The following is a 21,179-nucleotide window of genomic DNA, read 5'->3' on the forward strand; positions in this document are numbered from 1 at the left end:
GGAATGCTTAACGTTGAACTAGATAGAAAATGGCTTGAAGGGAAAAAACTTCCCTATAATTCGAGACCAATTAGTAGTTTTTCTGGCTTTAATCTCCAGTTAGTGGGTTCCAAGTGGACGGTTGGACACCTAGTCGCGTACCGGTACCCAATTTAAACTCTGAAATTTAAAGTGACACCTGCGATTCCAGTAGGTGCCATGCAAACGAGTTAAGCTATCAGCCAATAGAAAACAAGACTTGCATTGACTAATCTAAATTAAATAATTTAAATCTGACAAACACATGCTTGCAAAAACTTGACTGTTTTTAATCAAATATTACCATTAGTTTCATAACCATAAATTTTCACGGAATGGGCCGTGCTTACCGTTAAATATAAATAAATAAAGTTATAATATTATAAAGTTTGACGATTTTTTCAAAAACTCTTTTTTTGATGTTCTGTTTCTAATTTATTACCTTCTAATCACAAAATTTTGCATTAGCGTAGCACATAAGACAAATCAATCGTCTGAAAATCGTCAATTTGGAAACAGCTCATCATGGTTAGTAATTTCTGTACATAAATAATTTTTAGTTTAGTACCTAGCATTGTATACATTATTCTCTGTGGTAATAGAGTTGAATTATTAATCAAACGTAGTACAGTAAACTATAAAGTATTTATATGTTGGAAATGTGTTGTTTTGATTGAATAATTTTCTAATCAAATCAAATTGATAAGTGTCTGTAAATGCATTATTAGTCCAAAGTCTTGTTTCTAAACATTTCAGCTTTAAAATTAAGATTTAACTAGCATTTGGGGTGTATTTTGTAGTTATATTTGTAACATTCATATTGTCAGTTTTATTATAAATAAATGTCTTTGTAACAGAAGTTACAGTAAAATAATTAGGCTTAGTCTCTGTTGATTACAGCCTTGATATGCCCAGAAAGAGGGGATCGTCTATACACCAAGTATAGAGGCACCAATTTTTCTATCAAAAGAAATTTAAAATTATTTAATGTGCAAGGGTATAGCTACCAGTAGCATGACTGCCTACAACCATAGAGAAAAAATAGCATAACTTACGCTATTGTTTCTCTATGCTACAACCCTCAAGGTAATGGGAAAGTAGAACGCTATAACGGCATAGTATGGAAGACAATCCGTTTAGCTCTCTGATCCAGAAACATGGAAACATGTCATTGGGAGAATCTCTGAATCACTTGGAAGCTTTCGCTCGCTTCTGTGTACTTCTATCAACTGACTGAAGCACTGAAGTTTTTTTATTTTTTTACAGCAAACACTGAAAATGTTTGGAAAAACAGTAATTTTTTGTTTGGCAAACAATGATTGTCCAAACTTTTTAAAATGTTTGTCTCTGAGCCCCTCAACAAACATGTATGTCAAACATTTGTTCAGTGACCCAGCTTAAGTTAGTTACATAAACATCAATTTTGGACCTACATTTTTTTGCAGTCCTTAAAAATTCTATTAGAATAAACAGATGATTTCACACAGATGATATTTGTCAAGTTCCGTTTAATCTGATCGAATTTACAAGAACGCAAAAAATCCTACGTCCCAAAATCGATGTGCGAGTAACTGGCTATAAGGCTTTGTAATTACTGATCATCAGTTGGAGAAGATCTCATGTACAGTATATTCTTGGTTAAAGTTTTATAACTACCTACCGAAATTTTAGTCATTTGTGACGTGTAGTATGTATAGTACAGTCATCTGAGTAAGTCGATGAAGAAGAACATTGGGTGCCGCGTCTACTCACATTAGACCAAAACTTGTTCAATTCCAGCACCTTAACAGTCCACTGATTTTTCAGTTCTGAATGGTAAGTGATAACGCGCAGGTCTAATAATCAAGAGAACCCGAGTTCGAAATGCGACCGAGGCAAACGTTTTTGACCACAGCACAGTCACATAGATACGGCCATACCGTCTTTCGGAGGAGACGATAAACCGTCGGTCCCGACTACCTAAAAAGTAGCCGTCATCTCTCATCATCATCCCTCTCAATCATTACCCACGCACAAGCCTAAGAGCTTATGTGGAAATCGACCCAGTATAAAAAAATGCATTCAACATCCAAAGTAATTAACTCCTTAGGTTTAATCTGCTACATCTTAGATTATTTGTACCTAAATTGCGTCAAGCAATCAGTTTGAATTGAGCATATTTGTTGTGAAGTGAGCAGACACAGCACCCGACATCCACTTAACTCTAACAACTACGTACAATAACATAAATACTACGCGCCGAAATGGCTGAAAATTTAATGTGTAATCATAAACCTGAAAATATGCACGAGATATTGTTAGCGAGAATTGTCATCTCCAAGTCGGAGAGTTTTCAAACTGTCTTCGTATTGTGCGGTTTGAAACTTACATATTTTATTAATACTGGATTATTTAGTAATGGTGGTTTTGTGAATGAGGAATTTGTTTGTCATGCAGCCAGACTCTGGGCCACCGGATCTGAACACTTATCAACAAAAGAAGACTTTGGCAGAAGGCATGATGGATCTTGCACTATTTTCGGCCAACGCAAATCAATTGAGATACATAATTGATCAAGAATCTAAGACCTCTCACAAGTATTATATTGTGTCATTGACTAGCATTATTTCAAGTCTTGTATTGCAGGTAGGCTACCCAAATCTAAAAACAGGAATTACTCATTATTAATAATTCAGTAGAATTAACGGGTTTACTAAGCGCGGTCAAGACATTTGAACATGGTCAAATGTTGAATTATTTCAACGCCTACACTTTACAACGATTGCATTGAACATATGATTTCTATGGCGATAGCTTCTATCAATAATCCCAGTGCACTCAAATAAAGTCAAAAGTGTATTTGGTTTCGACATGTTCAAATCTCTTGACTAAGCTTGATAAAAACAAGCATTCATCTCTAGAATATTGAACTGAAATTTGATAAAATGAATTGATTTACGCATTCAACAAATGGGTAATTTGGAAGAGGTCTTTATGAAGTAATTGCTACCGGTTACATGTATACTATGATAGAGGAAATATAATATAATAAAGGTATAATAATATAATAAAGGAAACAACTGGCTTATACACGTAAGGGATAGGAAATTCACGTATGACGCATCATCACGTCTGAACTACTCAACTGATTAACTTGAAATTTTGCATAAAGATTCTGAATTCACCGAGGATGGTTATAGGTCTATTTAAAATTCTCTAAGATATCAGTAGGTCAAGTTTTTAATTGGACCCTTGCGGAGCACGGGTTACCAGCTAAGAAAACATATGGATGCTTTCTTGACCAGGAACTTCATCATCAGCGATCATCATCATTATTGCTTAATAATTTTGTTTTCAATAACTTATCTTGATCCAATTATTGAACTTGTCACTCCATAGATTCGTCATTAGATATCATAGATTTCCATTTAAATTTAAAATTTTATTTTTAGATCCCTTTGGCCACAATCAATAAATTCAAAAATATTATCGATTTTTGCAGATTATAGTAGCCATAGGACTGATCTGGAACAGCAGTTATGACGTTAAAAAAGAAGACCAAGTTTCAAGAGCAAACAAAGTAAATAATTGGACACTGATGGGAGTTTTCTTGATTACTATTATAAATATGTTCATTTCGGCATTTGGAATTCCTACATAAATCAAGCTCAACAGAAATTCAACGAAATACCGTTTTCTATAAAAGAACGAGACAGTAAGGAATGGGAAGAAATTTAATGAGAAGATAGCAAGTAAAACTCAATTCTATAATTGGGAAAAATTGAAGAATTCGTTGATGAATAACAGAAGTGTTAAATTTCAAATCATTATGAGTAAGTTGAAATAACCTATCCGCTATCCCAAGAAGAATTTAACATCTGAATAAAATCATCAATCAAAATGTACTTTCAATTTGTAATTCATTAAAGACATTTCAATTGAATACACTTTCAATTTTCATCGGTGAAATAAAATCAATTAGAACGTTCACTTGAGAAGATAGGAAGACAAAGTCAATTCTCTGATTGGGAAAAATTGAAATTGAAGAATTCATTGAGGAATAACAGAAGTGTTCGATTTCAAATTATTATGGGTAAGTTGTAATAACCAATCCCCCTATCCCAAGAAGAATACAACATCTGAATAGAACCATCAATCAAAATGTACTTTCAATTTGTAATTTTCATTAAAGACATTTCAATTGAATACACTTTTCATTTTCATCGGTGAAAGAAAATCAATTAGAACGTTTACTTGTCCAAACCATGACTACATTCATTTTTAGAAATATTTCATCTATTAGAATAGATGGAATCTATTCTAATAATATCTATTATAGAATAGATGGAATCTATTCTAATAATATCTATTATAGAATAGATGGAATCTATTCTAATTCAGCTATTTCCATTTCACCCTTTTTCTATTCCATCAAGTAAATTATCAAATTTCTAGTAACTGTTGAGAAAATAAAATAAATATAAATTGTATGTTGATGCAGGACCTCCTAAATATTTAGGAGGTCCTGGTTGATGGCAACCAACGTTAGTAGACTGATCTGTCAACTAACTTTGGATTGCAACAGCTTCGTAATTCTTGGGACTTCCGGGCACTAATCAACTTGGCAGTAAATTTGCACTATAGGGAAGTCCAAATTAGAATGGCAGTGGAGAAAGATAGGAAAACAGCGTTGCCGATTTTCTGCCCTGCCACTGGCTTCTATAGCAGATAGCTGATACTGGTATATCTGATGTAATATTAACTGTTCATTCTTGTTTGGATAATAATCTCTTATCTATCATCCGTCAAGAAAATATATTTTCTAATATTCTAATAAACGTTCATGATTGAGATTGAATGTTTAAATTAATTATATTTCTACATTGTTAAAAAACAATCTATTTAACAAGCTGAAAACAAGCTAGAAAAGGTTAGCGCAACCTGCAACGGTGCAGATTGATCTAGCATGATTAATCTAGCAACGGTGCAGAGCTAGAAAAGGTTAGCGCAATCTGCAACGGTGCAGATTGATCTAGCATGATTAATCTAGCAACGGTGCAGAGCTAGAAAAGGTTAGCGCAATCTGCAACGGTGCAGATTGATCTAGCATGATTAATCTAGCAACGGTGCAGAGCTAGAAAAGGTTAGCGCAATCTGCAACGGTGCAGATTGATCTAGCATGATTAATCTAGCAACGGTGCAGAGCTAGAAAAGGTTAGCGCAATCTGCAACGGTGCAGATTGATCTAGCATGATTAATCTAGCAACGGTGAAGAGCTAGAAAAGGTTAGCGCAATCTGCAACGGTGCAGATTGATCTAGCATGATTAATCTAGCAACGGTACAGAGCTAGAAAAGGTTAGCGCAATCTGCAACGGTGCAGATTGATCTAGCATGATTAATCTAGCAACGGTGCAGAGCTAGAAAAGGTTAGCGCAATCTGCTTTGTCGAATGATAGACAAGGATAGCAACCCCAATGTTAATCAAATACAGCCATTATAACGAACCTCACTATACTTCTTCTGATTATAATATTACTAAATTCTTCTTCCATTACTTCGTAATATTAGTCACTATCAAACACCAACAACGAAAATAACTAGAAAATGTATGAAGCATAACATTATAATGTATTGTTGGGATTCCAGTATATGGAAGAACGCATGCTTGTTTTATAAATCTTTAATACAAGTGAATGGAAAAAGAGCCAATACATTCTGAAGCAAGTAATGTACTTAGGCCTGCTGAATAGGGTTTATAAAATGAGTAGCTGAAGTTCAGAAGCGACTTGTAGGATGGTTGATCATGCGTCCGATCCATCGCTAACGTTGTTAGCTTCCTCCTTCTCTTCTCCGTCATCGTCCTTGTCTCCATCTCTCTCCCACTCCTCCTCTTCGTCTTCATCGTCATCCCCAGCCACCTCGGCATTCTCCGCTTCAGCTTTCTCCATCTGCCTCGCCAGTTCGGCCTCATCAGTTGCTGTCACAACTTTCGGCTACCAAAACAAAATCAATGCAATTAGAGCTGCTATGAAAACATTGCATATTTTGGTAGTTCATTATATTTATTCAAAAGCTACAAGCGATTTGGCAACGGAGCGCAGTTGAAAAATTATAGAGCTTTAATGGAGACATAGTTTAGATCTCTAATAAAGATTGAGATCTCTCTTTATAATTGTATAGATATAAAGCATATTGTTATGATAACTCGAGCTTACGCAAAGGTCTTTGTTGCCTATGTAAGATCTCTCCTATCTGATTACAAGAATAAAATTGTGATAGCTCAAGAGTTTTATTGTATAGTATAGTTCTATATTTTGTTGTTTTGATTTTAGTAAGGATATTATATCGATTCTTGAATTGTATACACTTTATTGCTTAAGATTCTATGAAACTGCTTTGAATTGTATTCAGAAGGAAAAAATAAATTGAATTGAATTTATTGAGGTCACTACATTCAAATACAATAAGACCAATATGTGGTAAACGATGTTTTTCGAAAAAATGTTACTCTTAATTTTGTATTCATTTTGGCCCATAAAACCATTTAACAGAGTTGGGCACTTAACATATGGGACAGCTTGTATACTATAACATATGATCTCATATCTATAGCAAGATATCTCTCCTTTCTAAAATGAGCTTTGGCATTAGTATTCAAATCAGTTTGATATTTTATTGTTGTGGCAAAATAAAACTGATATGATTGAATACTAATGCCGAAGCTCATTTTAGAGAGGAGAGATATCTTGTTATAGATATGAGATAATATGTTATAGTATACAAGCTGTCCCATATGTTAAGTGCCCAGCTCTGTTAAATGGTTTTATGGGCCAAAATGAATACAAAATTAAGAGTAACATTTTTTCGAATAACACTTCGTCTACCAGATATTCGCCATTTTGTATTTTTTACAAAATAATTTATATCTCAAGAACAGTTTGACCGATAGGGTTTTTATTTGAAATGGTTTTTACTTTGGTGAAGACCTAATTAATGAAAAATAACCAGCTCAGTTTGATGATACATTTCGAAATGGTGGCAGTTTTAAAATGATTAATAAAATAGACAAAACATTCAAAAGCTATAATACTAATAATCAACAATACTTATTATTCAATAAATTATCGACAACAATAAAAAATTTACCACAAAAAAGTTTATATCCACAGTAGCACAATGACTCAAAAAACAGGCTTTTTATACAATTGACGAGTACCTAAGTCATAACGTGAGCATCTGACTGTTTTATATTATATTTATATATGTATACATATGTGTACATGTTTAATGTTATGTATATATGTGTTAGCGGTACGGTACATTGTTAGTATATGCAAAGCTATGTATTATCTTCACATGACGTTTGTTTATGAACATTTTTAATGTTCGATGTTTACAACCTGTCATAAGACCAGCCGTACTATATGGTGCAGAATCCTGGGTACTTACTCAGAGGGACGAGACCATACTCAATGTCTGGGAAAGAAAGATCCTCCGAAAAATCTACGGACCCACCTATAGTGATGGAGAGTGGAGGATCCGCACTAACCAAGAGTTGCGAGAGCTCTACAACAACCCAGACATTGTAGTTGAAATACAAATGAGACGTATAGGTTGGTTAGGACATGTGGAGCGCATGGATGACTCAAGGAGCGAAAAGAAAGTCCACAGAATGAATCCTGTAGGAAGAAGACTGAGGGGAAGACCAAGAATGCGTTGGATTGACGACGTGGAGAATGACTTGAGGCAGATGGGTATCAGAGGATGGAGAAGGAAAGCTCAAAATCGGGACGAATGGAGAGGCATATTGCGGGAGGCCAAGACCCTCAATGGGTTGTAGAGCCGAGGAGTAAGTAAGTAAGTAATGTTCGATGACAAGAATAAAGATTATTGATTATTATACTAGTTAACTGGTTTTCATAAAAAATGTCAAGAATGCTTTATTGTAGCCCTTTTCATTAACAACTGAATGGTGTAACTGTCAGACGACAGATGACACCACAGCACAGCATCGATAAGTAGCTAATTATGACCATTAATTCCATGTTTTTAAGCAAGGATATAAAAAAACTTACCTCCATTTGTATTTTGAATACACCTCCCATTTCTTTGATTTTCTTGTCAATAGCTTCGATAGCTACATTGAGTGCTTGCAGTCCATCTTGCTTTTCAGGGGTCGCTGTCGTCATAACTGAAATAACAACATTTCATTATTTAATATGTATCATTTGTGATATAAAATTCTTTCTAGCAATTTGGAAGTACAGCTTTATTTATTGGATGATTTGCAATTTCGTGGATCACGAAGTAATTTGATAATTATTATTGCAGATTGCTGTAGTCGATTGACTAATTTAATCATGCTTTCTTTTCCAAACTAATTTATTGAAGCTTCGAAATGGATGAAAGTGAGCCTTCTAATCAATTCAAAAAGTAACAAAACAAATACAGTGATAAGAAAGACTGCAAAACTAACAAAGCTTATAAATCCATTAATGTTTGTGCATTCAGATCGTACATCTGATGAAGCACACGTAAGCTCCAGACTTGTGTTTTGGTGACGGGAAGAACAATGTATGAATCTACATTTTAAGATGGGGTCCGAACATCGTTCAAGTGATGACGAACATAGGCTTTAGACTTGCGAATTGGGGAAAGGAATGGTAGCCTATATGAACCTAGGGTTAATTTCAAGATAAAAGATTATGAAGAAGAAGATAAAGATCAGGGTAACTTAACCTCAAACACAACCCCAATAATTATTATTAATTATATCCCCAATTACTGTAGTAGAAGTAACAAGTGTACACAAATAGTATTAAAGTCTGTGATGTATTACTTTTAACACGGCTCTTTCTCGAAGACGGAGACGTCCGATGCTCTATCCTCCACTAATCACTCCCACTACCTAGCAGCATTCTAACGCGTCTCTCCAACACTCCCCTCCCGCTATTGCCTGGCATTGTTCCAAAATTGTTTACTGGTCAGCAAGTATATTGATTTGTGTGATTACGGGAGATGTGTACATCATAAGAACGTAAAGCGAAATGACACGGCGCATCCAAATGTGCGCAGGATGACCGTCTCTGTCTATGCTACAAACTGTGGAAGGAGAAATGGGTTTCTCCTCTTCGTGTTAAAAGTAATATCTCACAGACTTTAGTAAGAGTATGTAGTGTGTATATTAACAGACTGTATAGTAACAAAGTTTGAAGACAGGACATTCACATAGTCAAATCCTTAGTAGCATTAAATAGTTTCTGTCCAATTTATTATTATTGATACGAGTGATTCTTATATTAAGTAAACTTCTACAAAGTAACTAATACAACTTTTCTTGAGTATGTCAATAATTTTGTTTGGATAGCTCAGTTCTCACCATACAACGGAGGAGCTATAAGATTAATTTTAATTGGCAGATCCTCAGTGGAACAGGCGAGTCCAGCCCTGAGTGCTTCTTTGACGGCGTCTATTCCTTCATAGCCGTAGCATGCCACTTCGATATCAGCTCGAATTTTCACAGCCTGTGAAGTCAGTTTCCTCTTAATATTGTTCAGAAGTACTTCTTGAGTTTCGGCATCCAATCCACAATCAGCCAGAATTGATGGATCCCTACAAAATATTGAAATTTTATTGAATTACTTGAATTGAATGGCTCAAATAAATAGCACATACAGTGAGATTCACGTCATAGTCAGTGAAAATTATAGAACTGCTTAGCCCCGATTGCACAAAAGCATGTTAAATTTTAATCGCGATTAAAAACCACGAAAACCAATCAGAGAAGATTCAAGTGGTATTTAATCTTGATTAAAATTCAACAGCATTTTGTGCAACTGGGCCATAGCTTCTTTTTATCGCCCTCTATAGTAGCTGCGTTTAAAGTGTTCCCAATATATCCTATGCCTTGTCCACATTCTCGCCAAGTCACTTGCCAAGCTGGTAAGCTTGGCCACGTTGGTTTTGCCATCCACAATGTAATGTGACAAAGGCCTGGATGGGATATATTATTTATGGAAGCTCGCCTCCGTTTGGCTGGCCTTTGCTCGCCTCGTCTCGACAAAAATCGGAGCGAAGGCAAGTGAATGCAAAGAGCGCTGACTTAAAAGTCATCCACTATCTCACGCTCGTCGTCATTTGTATGCACTTGGCGAGAGTGTGGAAGCAGCATTAATTGTTGTTACGTTCTATTAATGTTCAGATTATATCTCAAATATACTATATTCACCAATTACAAATAATTTTTTGTATGCAAGAATACCAACAGTGGGATCAACTATTTCTCTGTTTGGGACTTTTCTTAATAGGATGTTGGAAACAAAAAAGGGTTTGTGCGGTTTATTGATTAATAATTCTAGGGACCTGTAGGCTCACATTTGCAGAGCTTCTAGTATTGTAATTATGCGTTACTTCTGTGACATACAATCCCTATTTCTGAATGTAAAAACAAGTACATTTTTTATATATATTTGTCTGAGAGTCAGTAATCTGGAGTAATTGAAAAGTGCTTCTGTGGGGTACTGCTTCTCTAATTTCAAGCCTGCTTTAATTATCAGCTTCTGTATAATATACAGAGGCTCTAACGTAGTTTTAGCCGCTCCACCCCATGCAATTATACCATAAACTAGAATCGATTGGACATAGGCAAAATAGACTGACTTAATTTATTTTTCATTTAGTATGAAGCTAAGCTGGTAAAATATATAGATCATTTTTCGGAGCTTACGTTGCAAATTGATTATATGATTTTCATATCTAAGATTACTGTCTATCATAACACCTAGATAGTTGTAGCTTTTTACTCTCTCAATTGTCTGGCAATTGCAGTCAATGCTATAGTTATCGTCACAAGAATGGAGTTTCAGCATCAAGTCATTAGGGGGCTCACTTGATGTTCTAAGTGCGATAAGCAAACATTTTGTCTTTCCCACATTCATGGTAAGAATGTTTTGATCACACCATGCCTTCAGCTTCTTCATTCCTATTTCGGCTTTTAGGTAAGTTTCATTCCAGCTTGCACCCCTGAATATAACTGCAGTATCATCTGCGAATAGAAACAGCTCTCCTTCAATATTAAGCTTATCAATATTATTTATATAGATAAGGAACAAAACCGGCCCCAGGGTACTGCCCTGCACCACACCGTATTCCACATCACTAACTCCACTTAGTTTCGACCCAATGGAGACAACTTGTTTTCTGTCACCAAGGTAACTCTTGAACCAGGCCAAAGCCAAGTCACTCACCCCCATAATCTCCAGTTTTGAGAAGAGTATACTCCTGTCAATCGAATCGAACGCTTTGGCCAGGTCAATAAATACTGTTAGAGCTTTCTCATCTCGTTTGATTGCCTCCATAAAAGTGTTATTTATGGAAAAAGTGCATCTGAGGTATTCTTACTCCTTCTAAAGCCAAACTGAGCATTAGAGAGCAAGTTGTTCTCCTCCAAATAGCTCTGCAGTTGCACCTTGACACATTTTTCCAATAGCTTTGACACTACACTTAGCAGGGATATGGGCCTATAGTTGTTCATATTATCTTTACTACTGGTCTTGTGAATCGGTATAACCTTGGCGACTTTCAGATCATCAGGAAATACACCAGTTTTCAGGCTCAGATTTATAAGGTGATTTAATGGGACCAATAGAATATCAATATTGTCTTTAATTAAACTTGTACTAATCCCATCAAAACCTGGGGCCGAGCCACCTCGCATATCTCCTACAATCTTTAAGAGCTGACCTTCCGTGACTGGCTGTATTTGAAACTGTAATTGGGATTGTTACACAAAGTGCCTTCATGAAGTTGTTCCTGTGAGGGGGGAGGCAACTCTGCAGCTAACTTACTTCCTACTTTTGCAGTTATTGTCCGATTTGGATAAAACTTTGTATACAAGTTCTTTGAAACAAGGCGCAAAAGCGTTTGTGTAACGATTTTTGATAGGACCTCCGGTTTTTTGGTGATTTAGAAAACCGCAGACCAACCTCCTTCCAGAAAGTTACTTTTACGTATCTATAGTGAAGTCCACGTTATAATGGCAGTGCAGGATTGACAATACTGTTGCTGTCCTTTTCTATCATACAACAAAACAGATAGCGCTAGCTTTGCAATGTTGTCTGTTTGCCAGAATATTTTATTTTTACTTTTGACAGTGACTGTACAAAAGTGGACAAACAATATTCTCAGCCGCCATTTTTTCACCATCTATCAAAATACTCTACTGCACAAGTCGTATAATTGATTTAAAATGTATTTTTGAAACAATTAAATAATTTTTAGACATTACCATATGAGAAACACAAATTAAATACCTGAATTGACATTTTAAAGTTGATAACTAACCATCCTAGACTTCATCCATGCTTCAGTTAGCCTAACATATAGGTTAGACTACTCGTACCGGTATATAAAAATATTGAAAGGTTATTTAAGAATTATTTCCATTGAAATTACTTATTTTAAATAGGATTTATATTTTTATATTATTAAAAAAATGGAATAGAATGCCTACCAAATAACTTAATTTCTATTGTTTAGAAATTCAGATTGGTGTATCACAGCTTTTTAAATTAGCCGCCATTTCAGGTTTGTATGGAAATAAGATCTGATCTCAGTTATGGAAGCGAATTTTTGAATAAAATTATGTAGAAATATATATTCTTGATTAATTTGACATTAAATTGATTATTTTATCAAGGAAATGATAATTATTATAAGATCAAATTTAATGGGATGAATTGAGTAACAGCAGCGTACACTCAGTGGCAAAATGGAGAGACTTGGCAAAGTTTTTCTCCTATCTTTCTTCACTGCCATTATAACGTGGACCTCACTATAGCACCTTTATCTTGCAAGATACAGCAATTTTTATTCTTTTAAAAGTGATAGATCATTGGATTTACAATAAGTTAATAGTAAATCTTGCCCATAATAAATATAAGTAAAAAGATTGGCTCTCATTTTTAGAATAGAAATTGTACCGCTGTAAAATATGCTGTATTGAATGAATGGTATTGATGGAATGATCAAGGAATGCTATAATAAATTATTAAAAGTTGATTTTGTAAATATGGGGACGATATGAAGGTACCTACTCGAGAGACATTTATAAGTCCAGTGACTCTGGAAACAATGTCACTAGCACTTTCAATTGAAAAAATGTTAGATGACATGGCTGAATCTTCACAATATGCTGTACTTTCATAATGGCCCTTTTCATTAATTTGATAGTTGTATTCATGAGCGAAGTCTACTATTCGCAGAACTACTAGTAATTGAGATCAAATATTTTGGTAGTTCATTAAATTTATTCAAAACCTACAAGCGATTTGGCAACGGGGGCAGTTGAAAAATTAAAGAGCTATCTGCTTTGTCTAAAGATAGACATGGATAGCAATCCAATGTTAATCGGGTGCTGATAGTGAATCTATAGTGAGATAGATTCATCTCTTCTATCTCTTCAGTCTTTTCATCTCTATAGTGAATCTCACTATAGATATGAAAATGGAGTATTTCATCTATGTACGGAAAGTTCCTGATATAGTTTTAGTAATTCGTATCACCTCAATCTAAACGCGCAGGAATCACAATGCTCACATTACTTCATCTATATAATAAGAGAGAGTAGGGTTGTGTTTGTTCGTGTGTTCGTTTGTTCGCATCAAAACATGTCAACTTGTGGATTGCATACCGGAAAAACGGGAATGATTATTTTAGATCTCCTAATTTTAAACATAGATTCTAAAAATATCAATCTCGTGCACCTGGAAGCCCAAATTTCAATTTTCCTTCTAGATTTTTCAGAATTAATGTTTAAACTTCATTAATAGTACATACGATTTCATAAAAAAATCACAATCATATGGTCGGAATTAAAAAATTTCTTATATTAAAGCATGGATTATACACGTATACAGGTGTGAAGTAGTATAGGAAAATTATGTATGACGCATCATCACGTCTGAATTACTGGACTGATTAACTTGAAATATTTGCATTTCTAGATTCTTGCTTAACCGAGGATGGTATAAACCTATTTCATTCTTTCCAACATGCATTACCTTGCTCTTATTCGCGTTCAGAGTCATGCCTTTCCTCTCCAGTTCCTCCTTCCATTCTATTATGGCGCTTTGGAGTTTCTCTATGGTGTCTTCTATGAGCACTATATCATCAGCATAGAGTAAGGCCTGAGCTCTGACCGGTCGCAGTCTCCAATATCCAACTGTTGCTCTTGGGTCCGTCTTTTACATATTTTATGAACCTCATCCATGCAATTTATAAACAATAATGGGCTTAGACTATCTCCCTGTTTTATACCTTTCATAATGTCAAATTGATCAGACATTACACCATTCAGTCTAACCATTCCTTTTGGCTCATTATAAACACTCTTTATTGCTTTGATTAATTTATTTGGGACCTGTTTTGCGTGTAGAGCTTCCCATATCTCATTTCTGGGCACCGAGTCGAACGCAGCTTTCAAATCCAGAAAAGCAAGGTAGAGTTCTCGTCCTCTATCTAAGCTTTTTTCCATTATCATTCTCAGGCAGAAAATCTGGTCATGAGTCTGCCGATTCGGCCTAAATGCAGCTTGCTCTTCTTCAATCTCATGTTCTAGAATTAGTCTTAGTCTACGTTCCAGAATTCGGGTATACAACTTATACACAGTGCCGCTCAAACATATTGGCCTGTAGTTGGCGCAATCATATTGGCTTCCTTTTTTATGTATGGGTATAATTATGTTGATTTCCCACTCCTTAGGTATTTTACCACTTTCCCAATGAGGCTGAAAAGTTTCTTAGAGCTTGGTTTACGACTTCTTTGCCATATATAATATACTCTGGTACTATGTTATCAAATCCAGCAGCTTTGCCTTTCCTCATTCTCTTGACTGCAGCTCTTACCTCTTCCATTTGTATATCACCAACCACTTCTTCTCTCTGATTCTCTACAACCTGGACATCATCTCGTCTCCCTTCTCTCTCGTTATCCTGCTCAGCAGCAAATTTTTCTTCATAGTATCTTCGCCAGGCCTCTAGAACATCTTTTTGCTCAGACACTAGTATCCCATCTCCATTCCGTATACTTCGCACCTCCTTAACTCTTCTACCTCTCAGCCCCTTTACCATTTTCCAGAATATCTTGTTATCTTATTGTATTTCTCTTCCAGATTCTGTCCAAATTCTTCCCAGGTCTTGGCTTTTGCTTCCCGCACCTCTTTCTTAACTTGACGTCTATACTGAATGTAGATTGCCCTATCCTCTTCGCTTCCGCTGGCCAGATACTTTCTCCATGCATCTTTCTCTTTTTGACCAATTCCTTCACATGATCATTCCACCATTTTGTTCTTTTGTGTTTTGTATTAACAATCTTCCTTCCACAGGATACCTCTGCAGCTCTCAGTAATCTGTTTTTAATCTCTTCCCATAGAGCGTCCAGGTCTCTAATGTCTTCAGGTAATGTCCTAAATTCTTCCTCAATGTTTTGGTGATATAGTTCTTGAACTTGCGGACTCTCCAATTTTTGTACGTGCACTCTACTGTACCTTTTTTCCCGTTCTTTCACCGGTACCTTCATTCGCAAATCCATCACTACAAGCCTGTGATCTGTGTCTAGTTCCGCACCTCTAATAACTTTGACATCAAAGAATAGAAATTGTACCGCTGTAAAATGTGCTGTATTGAATGAATGGTATTGATGGAATGATGAAGGAATGCTATAATAAATTATATACCTCTATACCTTCGATGAGTTCATGGGAATCTCATTCGAGGACTTGATGTGACACTACCCAGATGTGGCACTGCCAATCCAGGATCCTGGTCATGTACGAAGCTAAAGGTAATAGGTATTTGGACTTTTTCATTTCATCTTGATTCGAGAGAGACATAGCAGGACAACCTCAATTTTTTCTCTCATAATCATTTAAATTATGCTTAATTGAAAAAATAGAAAATGGAGAATAGGTACTGATTACTTACAGAACAGCCTGCTTGAAAAAGTCATAGGCAGAGGCTTTCTTCTTGAGCCTTTCCTCGAAGAACCACGCTGTTTTCTGGTACAAGTCTTCTAGCTGCTCATTACTCTCGAACTTGAGTAGTTCAGCGACGTGTCTGAGAATCGAGTTGACTGCTTTCGCTTTGGCGAATCGTTCAGTGCATTTCTCTATATCTTCGGGAGAAACACGTCGCTTACTCAAATCAATGTACCCTGCAACCAAACATTTTTTTCTCAATTGTCATTTCAAAACTAAACTGAGGAAGCATGATTCGAAACATTGATGAGTTCTATTAATGAGTATATTTTCAAGAAAATTATAGGAAACCAAAGTTTTTTTATCATTTTTTCTACAATACTCAGAATAATTGTTTATGCCTAGCAAATAGGAAAACGGTTTGGCCTTTTCACACTCACCGATTGTCGGTCAACACTCAAAATTGTCCTCCGAATGGCCGTTTTCACCCCTACCAATTCCTCGATGACACGACAGGACAGGAAGCTCTCCGATTGACTAATTGGGTTGACGTATCAAGAGTCAGCCAATTGGAGAGCTTCCTGTCCTGTCGTATCGTATCGTACAGGAACCAGTAATTGTGAAAACAGCCCATTGGTTGAAAATCAACTGTTGGTGAGAATTAGCCAATTGTATCACAATTCTGGGTGTCAGCAGATGATCTGCAAGTGCAAAAACGGCCATACGCACACAAGGGCAAACTTCACGGTTCTTTATTAGTTCTTCTTTCAATCAACAGACTAGGGTATAATCATATTGGATGTGTATATGTGCGAGTGCACGCGTGGGCATGCATGATCAAGCACGCAGATGAGAAAGAAAATCTGGAAAGAGCAATAGGAACACTTACACTGAACGCTTGCACTTGCTGGTGTGAGCTATAGTCACAACGTGTTTCAATGGCTTTTTCCCGATTTTGTTTTTCGGCTTGCATGATCTGACGTGCACTTGCACATATACGCATCCAATGTGATCATCATACCTTACGTCACAATACCATACAAATAACAATTTATTAATACTGAACCAAATCACACATTTTCCTAGTAAATCTGTGGTAGTGACCATATCAACTATAAAACAGGTTTCAAGTGAATAGCCTGTCAATGAATGAGGGGAAGACTCAACATCTGCTCTGCACTCTGCAGCGGAATCCGCCAACCTTTGGGGAATGTAATGTAAAGCTGCTTGGGTTCATGATGGATGTCACTCTGACATGGGAGCCACATATTGACATGATGTAATAGACTGTCAAGAGTAACCTATCTAATGCGTATGCTGAGAAGTCATGCTTCCAATGAGTTCCTTGTAACAGAATACCACGGCCTCTTCCACAGCCATATCAACTATGTTATTGTGCTGTGGGGTCATGCAGAAGGATTTTGCTCCTGCAGAAAAAGGTTCTCCGGATCATCACTGCTTCTCATCGCCTTGAACAATGTGCGCCGATCTTCAAGAGACTGAAGATTATGACAGTCTACAGTCAGTATCTGTTCAGCTACCTGTCACTGTTGAGAAGTGGACAGCACACCTATCTTCAAAGAGGACAAGTGCACGATCACAACACAAGACAGCGGGCTGACATTGATCTACCTCATGCAAGACTCACACGGTCACACAGTAGTTTCCCTGTCAGTGCACTAAAAATATTCAACAGGATGCCGGTGAGTCTCCGTGTGCAGGAAGTGAAGATATTTGCGAGGGTGCTTTGGGCAAAGCTTGTGAACCTGCCGCTTTACTCCCTGAATGAGGAGGCAATTCAGAGTTTTTCAAGTTCACTTTAACTGCCACCCATATCGATCTTGTGTTTTAAAGTTTGGCCTAATGGTCATGGATGGAGAAAACTGAATTACTGAACAATTATTCATTAATTAAAAGATTCAATCAGATAAAGAAATGTTAGGGGTCACCTATTCACGGGTGTCTTGAGCCATATTACGATTTTCTGGACATTTGACCAGAAAAATTATCCTCGGGTTTGCTTTTTCAAGTTTGGCGACTAAATAACGAAATCTTACTATTATTTACTATTACATAAAATAATAAAAAATACTGAATTTTGAGACTTTTTAGAAGACAGCACTCACCTTTCTCTTTGTCAACTCGAATGACAACTACCGGCTCAGTCTTGCCAACTCGAATGAGTTTGTTGATAGACCTAATACGCCTTCGCGACAACTCCGACAACAGGATCATGCCTTCAATGTTGTTGTATTCGAGCAGGTGCACGTAGGCGCCCATCTCAGCAATACTCCTCACGTTCACCATCACAACATCCTCCACCTCTGGATACTTTTCTTTATAGAAACGACACGTCAGCGGCATGGTGTCTGCAAACAATTAAAAAATATACATAACTAATCATTTCTATCTGATCAATTGAAAATTATAACTGAATCAATTAATAAAGATACATTTGCCTGTGGGAGAGGGAACAATTACAAGTAGTGTCTCTTTACGCCACATTACGCTATGCTAACCTGAAAAAGGTCTTCGGGGTAATAAGAATCATAACTGTTGAATTAATAAATAATATATAATATAAATATAATTTAATATATTTGCATTATTTAAATTTTCAAGTACAATTTCTGTTTTACTTTATTACAATTTTCAAATATTTTTTTATATTTTTTTCAAGTACAGTTTCCACTTTATTTCAATTTTCAAGTATTTTTCAACTATAATTTCCATCTATAATCATATATAATTAAGTATTCAACATGTGAATTATGATTTTCTAGTATTTCACTTACAAATTAAAAGGTTGTAAAAAACTTTTGGCCTTCAACTTTATGAACCTAATTTTTGAATACTCGTAACTTTGAAATGAATTGAGGGAAAACCCTCAAATTTGGTGGGGCATTAAGATACACCAAGGAGCTGTCCCTAACAGTCTCCTTTGATTTTTAATGCTACTACTAAGTGAAATGACTACTGTTCCTTGTTATCCCAAGTGGGGCAATAAGATACACTTGAATGGGGTAATAAGAAACCAATTTTTGTCTCTCTTCATTTTCCAGAGACATGACAAATTTTTAAAACAGCTATTGGTTGTATAAGTATGGCATAAAAATCACTACCGGTATCATTAATATATTAGTAGGCCTATATGCGGTGGAATTTTCATAAATTTCTTATTCCCCCATTTGCATCTTATTCCCCCGTTCCCCCCTACTTATAGCTTTTTCTACGGTAAGGCTAGTATTGCATTTGGTCAACAGTCTTGGCCACCAGTGGTTTGTTAGGAGTTTAAGAGATTTGTGAAGAATTTGTTTTCATTGTGATTATTACACCAGATTTTATCGGTTAGCTGGTGTTTTGCTTTTTATAATACCTATATTTTTTGCTAATAGTGACCGGTTATTTATTAAAGTGGGCTAGTTAGGTTATTACTAGCTTAACTGAAAATAATAAAAAAAATACTTTGAAAAAGCAAAGATATCATCTTACATTCTTGTGTTTCTTAGAAATAAAATATAAACTGGTCTACTCAATGAATTATAATAGTTGGTTTAATATGAAATATTGAACAAGATTTGTTGTCTAAAACAGGAACATCATTAACTGACAAATTTTAGAGGTGTAGGCTACCTTCTTCATTAGAACTGACTGATTGGAAAAACTTTAGAAAAAAAGCATTTCGTAAATGAAAGTAAAAAAAAAAACAACTTGTAATACTACAGTAAAAACAGTAGTAGAATCCATGAAATTTACCAATTTCATCATTCCTAACCAAAAAATGTCATACAACGTAGGCTAACTCAAGTTTTAGTGAGAATATGATTTAATTATTACTTGTTCTAACAACTAAAACTTGAAAAAATTATTGAGGAAAATAAGATTACCTTATTTTTAGGTGATTAATCACAGTTTTGATGATAAAATACAATATAAACTATCAAATAATGCCTACACGGCAGATAACCCCAACCGCATGGCACTCAAAGAACTGTAGCACGAAGAGAGCGTCAAAACATCAAATGCTAGGGAGCTTCATAATTAATATACATCTCAATATAATTTTATTAATATAAAATAATAATTGTATTCTGGTTGAAAATTACATGTATTTTTAATTTGTTGCATTTTTTGTGTAAATATAAATTGGCCTATATTTATGACGCGTATCAAGTATCAAGCCACTGCCTCTGAGCCACTGCCATTACCGCTAATTTTGAAAAAAATAACATGAATGTACATAATAATATTATTTTGTCTTTATCCTTTACCGCTTTACCAATTGTTATGCATTTGACAAATTTTGGCTTAATCCATCTTAATATATAGGCCTTTTTAAAATTGCCTCAAATCTTGATTTTAGTTAGTAGCCTATAATATGCCTTTATTCTCTGTGATGAACTGATGGTGAATTGGATTAGCTCTCTTCTATTGTACTTATTCGGTATGACGAGACCTATATTATATTATTGCTTCAAGCAAGGTGTGTTCAATCAGACTTTTATTCCCAAAAACAAGTCTGAATTTCAATGTTTGACAGTAGAAAGAAGCAATAAATAGAAAGCAGACATAAGAGAAAAAAGCGAAGTTAATACGTACTTATTGTGAATAAGTACATTGTAAGTTATTTATACTGGTGAATTGTATTTTTTAAAGTGCATATTCTGTGAGCACATTTAGAGAAAATTTTTTGGTACCATTTTGAAAGCATTTTTAGGTTGAGTGGGTGGGGGCAGCCCCACCCACTAAATGTGTCTTTTTAGGACAATGGAATGAGCACATTTTTTTAATGCATATCCTGAGAGCACATTTTTAGCACATTATTTTTTCTGTGTCACTTTCAAATGATTTGCTTAAATGTGCTTTTTTCAGGACAAGGGTATGAGCACATTTTTTTAAGTGCATTTTCTAAGAGCACATTTTTTGGTTCTATTATCGACTGGGTGGGGCCAACTTCACGGAGCTCGAAACTGCTTGTGTTGTTATATAATTGAGGAGTTGGGTGGAAGAACGACCTGAGTCAAGAAATCAAGTTTTGTGTAAATTGAGTTTGAAATATTTAGTACACATCTTTATTATTTCATCAGAATGCAATATTCTTGCAAGTATTTGAACTTTATTGATCTTTTAATACTATGTTCAATGCTATTATTCATAATTAGCCAGTAATCCAAGGCTAACTGATATTAATTGATATAAGGTGTGTTG

At 35.5% G+C, this 21,179-nt stretch overlaps 2 protein-coding genes across 2 annotated transcripts; one reads left to right on the plus strand and one right to left on the minus strand.

Annotated features, from left to right (window-relative positions):
- Window positions 1-299: 299 nt before the first annotated feature.
- On the plus strand, window positions 300-4,000 carry LOC111057271 (ninjurin-2). Its single transcript, XM_039431239.1, has 3 exons — window positions 300-546; window positions 2,455-2,643; window positions 3,500-4,000. Exons 1-3 carry the CDS (start codon window positions 544-546, stop codon window positions 3,656-3,658), a joined length of 351 nt encoding a protein of 116 aa, XP_039287173.1. The 5' UTR covers window positions 300-543; the 3' UTR covers window positions 3,659-4,000.
- A 1,662-nt stretch (window positions 4,001-5,662) lies between these two features.
- LOC111057268 (eukaryotic translation initiation factor 2 subunit 1) lies at window positions 5,663-20,180 on the minus strand. The gene is made up of 6 exons (XM_022344697.2): window positions 19,859-20,180; window positions 18,098-18,340; window positions 15,979-16,207; window positions 9,378-9,610; window positions 8,074-8,189; window positions 5,663-5,991 (listed from the first exon to the last, which is right to left on the minus strand). Exons 2-6 carry the CDS (start codon window positions 18,333-18,335, stop codon window positions 5,800-5,802), a joined length of 1,008 nt encoding a protein of 335 aa, XP_022200389.1. The 5' UTR covers window positions 18,336-18,340; window positions 19,859-20,180; the 3' UTR covers window positions 5,663-5,799.
- Window positions 20,181-21,179: the final 999 nt, after the last annotated feature.

The sequence above is a fragment of the Nilaparvata lugens genome, chromosome 6 (genome assembly GCF_014356525.2).
Source record: "Nilaparvata lugens isolate BPH chromosome 6, ASM1435652v1, whole genome shotgun sequence".
Taxonomy (NCBI): domain Eukaryota; kingdom Metazoa; phylum Arthropoda; class Insecta; order Hemiptera; family Delphacidae; genus Nilaparvata; species Nilaparvata lugens.

Coding starts and splice junctions, on each gene's coding strand:
- LOC111057271 (XM_039431239.1), top strand. Junction 2,644..3,499: donor TTTCAAGTCTTGTATTGCAG/GTAGGCTACCCA, acceptor CGATTTTTGCAG/ATTATAGTAGCCATAGGACT.
- LOC111057268 (XM_022344697.2), bottom strand. CDS start 18,335: ATGCCGCTGACGTGTCGTTTCTATAAAGAAAAGTATCCAGAGGTGGAG. Junction 16,208..18,097: donor TCGAGTTGACAAAGAGAAAG/GTGAGTGCTGTC, acceptor GTTTGGTTGCAG/GGTACATTGATTTGAGTAAG. Junction 8,190..9,377: donor TATAGCTCCTCCGTTGTATG/GTGAGAACTGAG, acceptor TTGTTATTTCAG/TTATGACGACAGCGACCCCT.